General features: G+C 34.6%; 1 protein-coding gene across 2 annotated transcripts; it reads right to left on the bottom strand.

The window, feature by feature from the left end:
- Positions 1-540: 540 nt before the first annotated feature.
- On the bottom strand, positions 541-12,826 carry mRF1 (mitochondrial translation release factor 1). Of its 2 annotated transcripts, none has more exons than XM_069844177.1 (7): positions 12,274-12,826; positions 11,682-11,767; positions 10,421-10,607; positions 6,946-7,109; positions 3,357-3,474; positions 1,498-1,634; positions 541-830 (listed from the first exon to the last, which is right to left on the bottom strand). In XM_069844177.1, the coding sequence occupies exons 1-7, from the start codon at positions 12,626-12,628 to the stop codon at positions 624-626; spliced, it is 1,254 nt and encodes a 417-aa protein (XP_069700278.1). In that variant the 5' UTR covers positions 12,629-12,826; the 3' UTR covers positions 541-623. The 2 variants fall into 2 exon arrangements, with proteins under 2 accessions (XP_069700278.1, XP_069700279.1); XM_069844178.1 differs by lacking the exon at positions 12,274-12,826 and adding an exon at positions 12,042-12,255 and having other exon boundaries at positions 542-830.
- Positions 12,827-14,444: the final 1,618 nt, after the last annotated feature.

Raw genomic sequence — 14,444 nt, 5'->3', positions numbered from 1 at the left:
TGTCTGTTACATCGCGAATTTTTTAAAGGGTAATATTTTATAATACAACACTAAAATTTTAACATTCACTACAGTACAGTACAATGTATTAATGTACTATTTAATATGAGACATTATACAGTATTAGGGTCTGATTATAAATACAGTACAGTAATAAAAAAACATTTTACAGACTGTTTTAGTGATAAAAAAATCCCTTTCAGCTGGTCACTGATAGTCTAAGAGAATATGCAAGCACTTAATTACTGGTAAAAGGTTGCTGTGAACTAGTAGGCTGAATGGAGAAAGCATCGATCTTCAGTTGCTTTCCAATTGCATGTTGTTTCTTTATTACTAAAGATCAAAACTGCCTAAAATAGTCTAGAAATAGAGATTTTAAAATATGTCCATTAAATCTCAAGTCCATTGAATCGAGGGCCTATTGTATAATATAATAAACAACAAACAATATTGTTAAATTTGGTTTAGAAATTTCGTAATGAAAGGCTGCAAATGAAAGAACTAATTTAAATTTTACAATAAAATATTTTTATTACAAATACGAGTATATATATATATATATATATATATATGTTACAATTTACAATATATTCACATTAAAGTGCGTTTACAGGACACTGACATTAATGAGATTGAACATCAGAAAGAATCTGCAATAATCTTTCCCTATTTCTCATTTCCTTTAATTGATGAATAAGACTATTCAGTTGATCTCCACCCAGCAGAAAACTTTCCATATTGTGGTAACTGCAGCCCAAGCGATGGTCAGTGATGCGATCTTGATTGAAATTATAAGTTCGAATTTTTTCAGAACGCATACTACAGCCAACCTGAAACAAATGTGTACAAATTTTTGTGAAATATTTTATATGAAAAAAATCCCTAAAACAATTTTTTTTTACATCTACTATTGATTTGTTATTTAGAATTACCAGTATATACTTATTTATAGAGATAGTTTACAAATGTCGTAGTATGCTTTATGAGAAAATGTCCCCAGGCAAGAACTGTCTCTGGCAGCATTCCACTCTTATTGTGTGCAGTGACACTACTCAGGTAATGTCATGCATGTCATGGCAATTCCCCACACAGCGGCTTCTTCAAATGCGGAATGAGATCAAAGTTGCATGGACTGAGATCAGGTAAGTAGGGAGGATGTTCCAACGCACTATCACCCAATGCTTCTCGTAGCTCAGAATGACACTGACGAGCATTTTTGCCATGAAGAACTGCAATTTTCACATATGACCGCTGTTCAACTTTACTTACATCCATCTTGGAGCACAGCCTCTAGCATACTAGACGCAATCTGACGGTGGCATCCCATACAGTGTACAATAGGCTTTCAAATGTATATACTGAACTAACCACATTTTCAGTTATTCAGAAGGTATAACATAGTTGCCATGACATGAAATGACCCTCATATAAATTCATAAATATTTCAATTAGACAAGACAGTTAATGTCTGGAATCTATTCTTAATAAAGAAAATACCTGTTGTTTTCTTGTTGTATTTGTCCTAGAAAGTTGTTCTGCAAGCTGTTGTTGATAGATGCGAGCTTTCAATGTCCGCATGGCAATCTCTCGGTTCTTGATCTGTGATCTATCAACCTGACATTCTGCACTAATCCCTTTAAAATGGAAATAATGTTTTTGTATTTTATTATTCCTAAAATTATACAAGATATGAAAATTTGCATTTTAGTGTCAATAATTTGTTACATTGTGTAATAGTGAAGTAAGATTAATTTCGCCTCTTACTTTCATGAAAAGAAAAAGGCTAAGAAAGATTTTAAATTTCAACAGTCTTAACAAATTTGCTCTTACAGAAAAGAATACACTAATAGACCAAAGAACTTTATATATAAAATGTTTCACTACTTGTATTGTAAATTAAATTACAATTTTCCAGCGGCAATAAATTGTCTCATAAGGGAAGTATGCTAACACAAAACTCCTATTTTAATGAAACCTATACTAAATTGTACGGTTTGATGAGTAGACATAAATGGTTAGAAAGTGATTTTTGAAGTTGTGTCACCAGAGCCCATGGCTATCCAGCAGTCACCGTAGCTGAACAAATAGCAATGTAGATTAATAAACTAAGAGTTCCACAGGTTGGTATAAGCAAGAAATATATTTAAACATACATGTAAGCCAATAAAACGGCATCAATATAACAATAATGAAACAAATATGTTGTTGTTGTTTTCTAATGCCAGGCATTTGACAATAAAGTCATTTGACCTCTTGCACTCCAATATTTTTCAAAGATATTATCATTGTCAGCCAATGAAGCACAGATTTTGAGGTGTTCCGAATCCATTTCTTGGTTTGAGTTGCACAATGGGCAGTTAGGGGACTGATATATTCAATTCTATGCAGGTGTTTGGCCAAACAATCATGGCCTGTTGCCAATCTAAATGCAGCTACAGACGATTTTCGTGGTAAATCGGGAATTAACTGTGGATTATGATGCAGAGAGTTCCATTTTTTCCCTTGAGATTGTGTTATCAAATTTTGTTTGTTGAAGTCTAAGTATGTAGATTTAATAAATCTTTTCACAGAGTAATACATAGATTTAGTAACAGGTCTGTAAGTAGCAGTGCTGCCCTTCTTTGCTAGTGCATCCGCATTCTCGTTTCCCAGGATTCCACAATGGGTTGGTATCCATTGGAATACAATTCTTTTATTGAGTGATATTAATTGAGAGAGCATTTTAGTTATTTCTGCTGTTTGAGATGAAGGTGTGTGTTTAGAGACTATTGATAGAATAGCTGCTTTGGAGTCTGACAATATAACTGCATTCTTAAATTTATTGATGTGAAATAGAAGATTCCTGAGACTTTCACTTATTGCAATGATTTCTCCATCAAAACTTGTTGTTCCATATCCAAGAGATCTATAAAGTGAGAAGAGACAGCACGTAACACCTGCACCGGCACCTTGTTCTCTCGAGATCAAGGATCCGTCAGTATATTAATGAATGAAACAAATATTAAATAGTAGAAAATAACAAAAAAAAAAAATGGACAAATAAGTGTGAATATTGCAAACCTGACTCTAAACCAACCTCCAGCAAATATATTGCAAATGAGTCATGAAACCTGGCTACAATAACAAAAAGTAGACTTTGGAAAAATGACTCACTACCTATGCCTATAATCCAGGCGTGTTTGGATCTATTCTTCAAACCACACAATGCAGTATGGGTTTCACAGAGATATTGGGTTTCCCAAAAGCAACCTTCAAGTGTGTGATATAATATTGAAATCTTATTCAGGTCTCCACAGGAAAATTCACAAAACTGAAAATTTGAGCATAGAAAGAAGTCACTATTAACCTCATCCTACCTGTTGGAAGATGTGTGATTCTTACTGCACTTTCAGTTTTGTTCACATGTTGCCCACCAGCTCCACTCGCTCGCTTTGTTTCAATATTCAAATCTTTACTGTGTAGGACAATTTCAATCTGAAAGAAAAATTATCACTTCAATATTTCTTACTTATGGCTTTCAAGGAACCTGGAGGTTCACTGCCACCCTCACATAAGCCCGCCATCAGTCCCTATTCTAAGCAAGATTAATCCAGTCTTTATCATCATATCCTACCTCCCTCAAATCCATTTTAATATTATCCTCCCATCTACGTCTCGGCCTCCCCAAAGGTCTTATTCCCTCCGGCCTCCCAACTACCACTCTATACGCATTTCTGGATTCGCCCATATGTGCTACATGTCCTGCCCATCAAAAACACTTCAATATTTCTATCTTTCACAAATGCTTTCTAGTTCACCATAACTATAGAATATTCCATTTTATAAAATGCATGTACAAAAAAAAAAATTATAGAAAAGAGTTTTAATAACAGCCCCAATATCATGAACAGTATTTTGTTTATTCTAAAAAAACTAAGACCTGAAGGTCACTGAGAACAATGTTTACATGGTACGAGATTTTTTGTGTTTGCACTGTATGACTGGTTCCGTCATCAAGAAAGATAAAGAAAGGGGAAACTTTATGTTCAAAATGTTACTAAAATCAATTCTCCCAATAGATGTATCAGGTCCAACAGGTATCTTTACCTTTCCTGACATTCTTATATGATAGAGTCAGTAAGTTGCCCTGAAACACTGCATGTTTCTGCATCTATGACATAGTGCAAAAACCCAAGAATCTCGCATTTCGACTTCTATTGTTAGTGAAATATCGTATTTTCTCGACTACTCCGCACACTTTTTTCTGAAATATACAAGTAAAAATATGGGTGCGTGGTTTATTCAAAATGAAGTTAGCAACATTGCCCACTTTTCCTCCCATGCAACTCCTAAGGTGGTAGCACATGCCATTATCTTTCTGCGTGAATATTTCAATTGTTAACAAACATTGTTTAATGGCCTTTGGATTAGCAGTAAATGTGTCAGAATCAAGTTCAAGTGAGATAAGTGTATAGTATAGTTTGTGCATCTTGTATTTTCAATTCTGAAAATGAGTACCACTCAAGGTATGAGACTGGGATCCTTTACTTGCAGCGAAGAACTTATCAAAGATGCAGAGGAACATGGAAATCGTGATGTGTGCTATTATAGTCGCAACGCTGTTATTGCCGGCGTGACTCCTCCTCTTTGCTTACGTCTTAGTAAGTGAAGGCTCTATAAAGTCTAGGTAGGTAGTATCATTCGCCATTTTTGTTCTTTCATTGCCGAGCTATCATACAAGGAATCTATTTGCCACATGTTAAACATTACCATGTCGTAGCTCCTATGATAATAAATCAAACACACTGTACTTCAGCAAATAATTGAATGGCAAATAATGTCCTCGTGTGCTTTCTGTGAACGCCAACGAAAGAGCTAAAATGGCGGCGATTATATTAAGTATTTATCGAGCCTTAAGAAATGAATAATGTCTTCTTCAGCAAATCACAAGATGCACACGTTTAAATGTAGCAGACCTGCAACGTGATTGGCTGCCGGAAATTAGAGCGATGGGACTATAATTTTGTAAGATATCATGTAAATGGTGATTAAGCAAGATAACTGACATGCGTGCAGTGCATGCACATAACATGGGTTTAAAATGCGTCCTGTTCCAGTATAAAATTTATTTATTCATTTATTTATTGTTAACTGAACTGAATTTGTATTTAATTATTTTTAATTTGTCGTGAATATATTGTTCGAAGTTTTATATTTGTAATTTGTAATTTTTTTTAATTTTTATTTATTTATTTATTTCTTTGGTCTTTCAAAAGGGGGTGCACAGCTTATTTGAGGGCGTGGGGTATTAGAGAAAATACAATATTCTTTATAGTGTAATGGTTACATATGTTTGCTTCTGGATTAAAATATTGTGGAATAATTTCCAGTCAAGGATGATGGATTTTTAAGTAAAAAAAAATATCAATTTTAGCTTCCAGTGAATGAGAAAGTAAAGCCACTGGTTTCAGATAACAAATTAACTCTCCTAAAACAAATTTCTGTTCGTGAACAAAGACGAAATAAAAATTCAAGTCTATGTTCGCCATTACTAAATTCTAGACAAATAGTAAAAAAAATGTCGTCGTTCCTTTGTCAATTTGGGCAAATAACTCATCTTCTCTCTATCATGAAGATAAAACTGTGGATGTTTCTGATCGAAAAATGTTGGGAACATGTCAATTCAAAATGTCACACTGTTCCACAGATTTCATGCGATAATTTTCTCTGACACACACACATCAGGTGCACAAATATAAAATGGATAAGCCAAGACAGAGACAAAGAGTCAATGATTTTGTTACCAAGTGCTCAGCATTGGAAACTAACCACTATGCAGCATCGTTGAAAAGATCCCAAACACAAGGTTCACGTAAATAAAATCTATATTTTATAAAATAAAATTATACAAACTATACTGATGGGAATCATAGTGCAATCATTTGCCGCAACAATGGTCCAGTGGCTAGAGTATTGGAGTTATAATCCTGTAGAACCGGGTTCGATCCCTGCATACCCCTGATTTATAACTTGTCTTTGTCACGTTCGTAATCCAGATAACTCAGAGGTTTTTCTGTGTGCTCCAGTTCCCTTCTGTGACATTCCAAAAAATCTCGATCATCGTCTCATCGCGGGTGTAGCATAGACCAGTCACCTAGGCACACCCTGAGCAATGACTCTATCGGTAAATTGATCTACAAAACCAGCTTCATATGCGTGAATGACGAAGAGCCAAGTATCTACCATTAGTAAAAAAAAGTCATACTACACTCTAGAAGTATGGGTTCAAGGCAAGGTTCTAAAATTTGTACCAATGAATTTTGACAATCAGCCTTGGTAGCATAGTCGATATAGCGCTGGCCTTCTATGCTCGAGGTTGCGGGTTCAATCCCGGCCCAGGTCGATGGCATTTAAGTGTGTTTAAATGCGACAGACTCATGTCAGTAGATTTACTGGCATGTAAAAGAACTCCTGCAGGACAAAATTCTGGCACACCGGCAACGCTGATATAACCTCTGCAGTTGCGAGCATAAATAAACCATAATTAGATAATTAGAATTCTGACATGTTAAACATCCAATATCAGCTCTACAGGAAGGCCTACATGCACTATACAAAAAAAAATATATATATATATATATATATATATATATATATATATATAAATACAATGTAAATGTTTAAATATACAGGGTTTTGTCAGCTTATACTGGGCGGCCAAAGGGAAAATGACATTGTTAACTCCTAAATAAATAAATAAGTAATAAGTAAATAAATGAATGAATGAATAAATAAGTAAATAAATGTACAAAAAATATACGCATTAGCCACATAAAATTTTTGTTCTTGACAGCTTGACTTCATATATAAGAGCCAATAACAAGTAGGCTTATTATATTAGATAACAATATTAGAAGCATGTGTAGAAGTTGAATATTGAATGTGTGCATCAAAATACCTCTATACCTCATCTGGTTGTGGAAGGACAGCAACAGAAACTGTGCTAGTATGTATACGTCCTGATTTCTCTGTCGTTGGTACCCTTTGCACCCTATGAACTCCTGCTTCATATTTTAAATATTGGAAAGCATCTTCTCCAGACACAAGAACACTAGCATGGCGCAAACCACCTGGTTAAAGAAACATACGATTCATCAGTAGACTCAGGAAGTTTATGCAAAAGCATATTTTTATTTATTGTGGATATATCTTAATACTTGATATGTCTTCGCCGATAATGTCTTATAGGTTCAAATAAAACCAGGTTAATTTTTCATAATTTGAGGTTTTTGTCATAAATTCATATTTTATTTCATTCTGCATATTTAAGAGCACAGAGTATCTTTGCCATTTTATTAATTTTTACCTTCTCCAAATCCTTACAAGGAACAGTTACAAAGACTGAATTGATAATGTTCGGATAAAGGGTGATTTCTATTATTTCATTTTATATTATAACGTGTTAAAGTGAGATATTAACAAACCTTCAATGAACAAAGCTTTAAAATAGCATAAGGAAAATAAAATAGGAGCAATATTCACTATCAAAATTAAAGTAGAAGAGAAATGTTTCTCTCGTGATGAAGAGGTAGGTCTGTATTGTTAATTTGGGATGAAGGTAAGATTTCAGAAGATTGAGAAAAGGGGTTATGGTGCCTGATTTTAAAAAAGGAGACAAAAAGAAATGCTGCAATTACAGGCCAATCATATTACTTAGTCCATGTTTTAAAATGTATGAAAGAATACTAGTTAATAAATTAATTAAAAGTATTGATGAAAAATTAAATGAACAACATGCATTCAGATAGGGAATTTACAATTTAGCTGGAATATTTTACATTTCCATTGTACTCTGTTAATGCTATCATGTGTATTTTTATAGTGTCCCAGTCAGATTTGTGCCAGTCACTTGCTGTTCTAGGTTCCCCAACCAAGCAAACAAATTCTGCTCAAGGCCAAGGTCAATGTTCGGCACCAGCTCAATTTGTGCTGCTCTTACAGCGAGTTTTAAACATTTTGCAAATAACAGCAACAAGTATACAGTATACTTCAATAAATGTCGAAAGGTAAGTATGTTACTATTAACCAATTAAAGACTTGGTTTCAGTTATGAAAGTGAAAACTGAAAACAAAAAGAAAATAACTTAAATATTAAATCTGTTCTTCAAAGAAGTTCAATAATAAATATGGCAATTTGTTAAAAAATACACAGAGCACATTTGAGAAAAAACTGGCCCCAAAACATGAAACAGAAGTCCATGCAATCTATATATATTACGTACCGTCAAACCGTCTAGAGTCGACCACTTTTTTTCGTATTTTTAACGCTATTTCACAGACAATGCGATCTACTATTTCACTGAAAAGTTATGTTATAGCGCACAACTCAGGGATTGTTTTCTGTTATTTTCATTTTATGAACTTCCACGGTCACTGACAAAAACAAATTTTAAACGCCGGTCGACTCAACCCTGTACTTGGTGTTAAGTCGACCACCATATTAAAAATACATGTAAATGAACGTTTGCTCTCATTCCGGTCGATATCGACCTCCTTTTGGATCCTTTCATTATTATTCACTTTTCTGTTTTTTATTTTCTATTTATTTGGGATAGAAAAATGCGAACTTTAATACAGTTATTTTAATGTGCATACATTAAATAGGTTAAGGCTCATAAATTTAATAGGAAATATTTAATTAATTAGCAGACATAAAATTACGTCAAACTACACACATTATCACATTGTTAATGTACTAATTAATAAAATAGTCCTGAAAAATACAGAAAATACGGTTTCCATCTCCTAATTAATATCATAACCCTGAAAATCAACACCAAATTTTACGAATTCCTTTTCCTTCATAGGGACAGAAGCACTTAGTTTTCTTTCTACCTGAACATAGTCAATAAGACTCACATCCTCAACCTCAGGATATTTGAACTGGAATCCACCCAAATTTCTAACAAAACGAAGTTCAAGTTCTTTTCCTGGAACCAGTTCTTCAATGCAACCGACATAAAATTTAATTGTCTTTTTAGTTGGGATATTCACTAAAAGCTGATCCCCTGATTTAGGGTCATCGAAATTGTCATTATCATTGTTATCTTCCACTTCAACCCACTCATCTGACGAATCTTTAGTGGAATGTCGTCCGTCTTCATCACTATCACTGGACTCCTGGTATCCTCTCTGTTTTCTTTTCTTGGTGGTTTTCTTGGCTTCTCTTTTTCTGGTCTTCTCAGTTGAGACAGGATGAGAGATTTCTTCATTTGACTGAGATATTCCGCCTTCAGTAGGCCTACTGATACAATATTTTTTCCTGGTTCAATTTCAATTTTCCTTTTCCTTTTCTTGGCAGCTAATTATTTTTCATATCTCATGCCCTGGAGCACTTTGATGACCGCTTCTCCCACCAGTGCCGGTGTGGACTGAGATTCTGGAGACTCTGTCAAACCGGATTATGGTAGTTTATTAAGGACTCTTTGTGGCTGGAATGGATTAATTCCACAGGCCTGCATGGTCGATTCTGTACTGGAATACAACTTCAACTTCTGACATCTCTCAATAATATGGAAAAATATTTTTTGTTGTAATATGTTGTTAAGCTTAAAATCTGATTACAGAAATACAGTTATTTTGTATTGCATTACAGTGAAACAAGACTAAATTTTTAAAAGTTAGACAGAGTACTTTTTTGTTACTATTTTTGCTATTGGCAACAATGAATTTTACATAATCAAGGACGCAAAATACGTTTGGCACTACCTTGCGAGATTGAAAGGGGAAGTGTTATCAGTCAGCTGGAAGCAAGCAGTGGCGGCTAGTAGGCAATTCTATTGGAATAAACACGTGAAATTAGAAAGTGTACACAGTGGTAGAATCTAGACCCCCAGGTCGACTCTAGACGATTCCATGGTAACAATATTTCTTTATATTGCCACAAAAATTATTTCATTTGATTCAAATTACCTATCCCCGCTCTTCCTCTCCTTTCCCCTTACTTCGTCTTCTTTCACCCCCTTCTCTGTCCCTCCTATTCTCTTTTTTCCTTACCCTCCCCTCGTTATTCCTCTCTCTCTCTCTCTCTCTCTCTCTCTGCCTTATCTCTTCCAACAACTTATGTTATTCCATCAATTGAAAATCACAGACAGAAAATATCATCACACGACATCAATTGCGAACTTAAATATTAACAGCCATTTTTTTTATATTCAACGAGACCTTGTACAAATTTAAAACACAAAATTATTTTCACACAGGAAAGTCCATTCACGTGCAATGGCTTTCAAATTAATCATGAGAACACTTATCCTCAAGTTTTGGTTGATTGGATTGGTCATATAACATACTTAAATGTTGCAAACTTAAATTATGATGGTGAAAATTTGGCTTAAGGTATTTAAAATTTATGTTTAAGTATACTGTAGTTTCAACTTACCTAAATCTGAAAATTCCAACTGAGCAACTTGCATATCCCAGTCTTTATGATTAATATAATTACAATACATATCAAATAATTCCCTTGCAAAAAGCATGGCTTCTTGCCCACCAACACCTGCAGACACTTCTAACATAACATCACTGCATTTATCTTCAGCTTCGTTAGGTAAAAGAGCCACCATCACCTACACAAAAAAAAAAAAAATGTAGGCTATACATATATTCACTTCATAAAGACAAAATAAAGCACGTTGCAGAACGGTACGGTTTGTTTTTAAATATTACATCAGTCTTTTTCTCCAATATATTTATTTTTTGCAGTAGCTTAGGCTATATAGCTTAAGAATATTTGAAAATAGAATTTCTAAAGTAGTAAGAATAAAATAGAACAACGAAATTACTGTGTAAACATCTTGATTTTTTTACTTTAAACCCTCTATTCACATGGTCCACTTCTTGTCCACTTCACGCTGTCACTCTGAACCACAGTTCTCCACCACTTTCAAAGCCACGTTTTTCCACAATTCTCTCTATGAAGCTCACAGATTAGTCAGTCTGTGATTAGTTTATGAAAAAATGAAGTATGTTCGTCTAGGGATTTACATCAGTAAAAAACTAAAAACAGCAAAGAAAAAAAGGAAAAGGATGCCATGGGATCATTTATTGATCTGTACAAAACAGGACCTTGGTACATATGCTGTTTTGTATGATGAATTGGTCCAATATCCTAAAAATTACATTGAAACATTTCATGTGCTGTACAAGCTATTAAAAGATAGTTTGCAGTTCCAAGATATCACAATGAGAAAGTCCATCTCAGGAAGAGAAAGACTTGCAGTAATCATGTCAAAAAAACCAAGAGACATTTTATATAAAACTGTTTCTTTCAAATTAAATATAAATTGAATAACATGCCCAAAAAAAAAAAAAAGAGTTTGGTCAATGACGAACATTAGTGACATTATCGCGTATCAATGACAGGTTAGGCTTGGTTGTTTAGACTTTTGGTATGCCTACCAAAAAACGTACCTATGCAATGTACACCAAAAACCTCAACAAACCAAACATAACCTGTCACTGTTCTCCGTCATACTGACCAACGTTTTCTACCGAATTACCAAAAAATTAAAGCAATTGTAGCTTATTTTAGATTATAGGTCTACCCAAACATCTCACTGTACCAGTACCCAAATTAGGCACCATCAACCAACTAATCAATTATGGGTACTAGGCCTAGGCATATTCATAGACTTACTCACCATTGATTCTAGTTCTTTAATTCTTTGTTGATATAAATGTCTCTCTTCCTCTACAGCCCTTTCAAAGGCCTTGTCTTTGGTATCATCTGAAATATTAAAATGATTCCCCATTTTTTTCACAAGCAATGTATTTTATACTCATTAACATTTTGGGAAAAAGTATATAAGAAAAAAGTTAAAGAGACATTAATACATGTACTTATACCATTACTGTTAAGTTAAAATAACATTTGTAAGACGTAGAGCTCAACATTTAAAACATTGGCATGTCTTTAAAACTGCTTATGAAAATATTAGGCCTACTTATATTAAAATCAATGTTTATAAGGCTCCTGCCTACTTTAAGATATTATCACTCACAATTATCTAATACAAAATATCTGAATCATGAAGCCTCAGATGGATGTTGATGATCTTGAATGAACAGCAGTGCAACCCTTTAATTTTTAAAGTGGATCATATTACAGCAACTCCGCTGAGAGCGTAGTTTCACACCCTTAGTTTTATACGCATGAAACTGGTCCCTAACCCAACTTGCATGTTATTGAATCAAATTCTGTATGAAAATGTACGTGACTGTTTGTGTTCTGACCTGCAATCAATTCTTTTAACGACTCTAAGCTTTCTGTAATTGTCTTCCTTTCTTCAACTATATCAATTACTGGTTGTATTTCAAGCAGTCTCTCCTTTTTTTCACTTTCGATATAACTTTCTGTTTTGAGTGTCTCATATTCTTTTAGTATTTTTTCTAGGTATTTCTGAACCGCTAGACTTTCAAAATTAATGTTATTATCTGTAGAGTATGCTCTCACGATTGAACATTTCCTCAACGTTCTTAATGTGTACTCGTATTTTGAACACGGTAGAGATGCATAGCTTGGTATTTTTTTCAGCAATTCCAGAAAAGAATTGCGGTTCCTAAGAGAGTTCAGAAAGACACTCATCATGAAGATTTCTCAAATCACCAGCACAAAAAAATATGATGGTAGTTTATTCAACATTTTAAATACAATTAAATCAATGAACAATACGATTACATGTTACACAAAACCATTCCAACTCCATTACAGACATGTCACGCCAGCAAATTTATTATACACCCTACACAGAACCATGCCTGCTCCGCACTTCACGAGCGTAGAGTAAGATCACTGTTGCCAACTGAAGGCCCGGAAAATCGCCAAACAGTAGTGGAAAAGTCGCTAGATTTCTTAGCATTAGATTATTTTTGGTGCTAGAAGGTATTGAAAAAGCTTTCAAAATCTCTATTTAAGCAATAGAAAAGATACAAGAAATTGTCGCCGAAAAAGTTAAAAATCACTAGATTTAGCGATATAATCACTAAAGTGGCAACACTGAGTAATATGAAGTAAACAGAATAGCAAGAGGCGCATTGTCTGTAATGAGGCGATATTAGCGATCCTAGTGGTAAGCAACTACCTACGGATGCATATTTACTATGTATTGAGCTTCGTGACTGTACAGGTATATACTAGTCTGTGATATAGGCCTATCTGCAATATAAAAACCAATTCACCCGTACAACCCTGTACAGTGAACACATGCCTCTCACGACAGGAAGACTTTGGCTGAGATCAAACTGCGCATGCGCGGACTTTAATAAAAACCTAAACTAACCAAACCTAACCTTCGTATATGCAAGATATGTAACCGGAGTACAAAGGTTAATTTCTTGATTTGATCTAAAATGTGCACGCGAAAATAAATCCAGAGAAGGATCACGCTAACACCGCATGAAAAGTCCGCGCATGCGCGGATTGATTTCACAGCAAGGTTCTTCCTGTAGTGAGACCCTCCTAACAGAGCCACTACTGAGAGATTGGTAAATTTCAAATGGTTTATCTTACTCGTGAGTGTCACAGAACATTAAAAAGCATTGCAAACTTATCTCTCCTCCTCCCTTCTGCAAACGTGACGTCGCACAGAGGCAGAGATATAATGAAAGATCTGTACGAATGCAATCTGGGGAGAATAATGAAAGAATAAAGTTGAAAACGAACGTTCAATTAAGATGCATGTGATCAGAGCTAACCAACAAGCTTGGTGCTGTGATGGATATGGTGCTGGCTCCTGTTTTTGTTACAGTGTAGGTTACTATTCATACCTGATTCATACACAGCTGGCTCTTTTCACAATTCAAATAAGTAAAATCATATATTGCCAACACTCATGACGAAGAAACTATACCATGAGTGGAAAACAACTGAAGTCCTGCATTAACAATAACAACTATTCTAATAAACTAATTAAACCAGAAGTTAAAACAGCTAAAGTCCTATATTTAATTACTATTCTTAGAAACTAAAGAATACCGGTACATTAAAAAAAAAGATTAGTTGGAAAACAACGTACTGGTTCCAGCATACAAGCCAAACGAAAAATAAGAAATCTAATCTCAAAATCCAGCATGGTAGTTAGCAAAGCAGCTAGCATGCAGAACTGCTTCCAGCATCAATCAATCACAGAAAAACCCACAATGGGAACCAGACTTTATGCTGGGAATAAGTGAACTATCTAGTTGCAAGAGGAAGCATAGCAAAGAAGGGAAACTTCTCAGTCCAATTTCTTCTTCTCTTGATAGAGGTAGATTTCTCGAGATAATGAATGGTCTATACTACGGTTAACCTCCTGTTTATGTGCCAACTGAGGTCGATGCACTGTAAAATTGCTAACCAGGGTTATGTGGCATCCGTTAAAACACCCAACGTTAATGCAAGTGGCATAGGAGTAAAAACAGCTTTA

Source organism: Periplaneta americana, chromosome 13 (genome assembly GCF_040183065.1).
Source record: "Periplaneta americana isolate PAMFEO1 chromosome 13, P.americana_PAMFEO1_priV1, whole genome shotgun sequence".
NCBI lineage: Eukaryota > Metazoa > Arthropoda > Insecta > Blattodea > Blattidae > Periplaneta > Periplaneta americana.
Note: the sequence above shows the minus strand (reverse complement) of the source record. Positions and strands in the feature narration are given on the sequence as shown.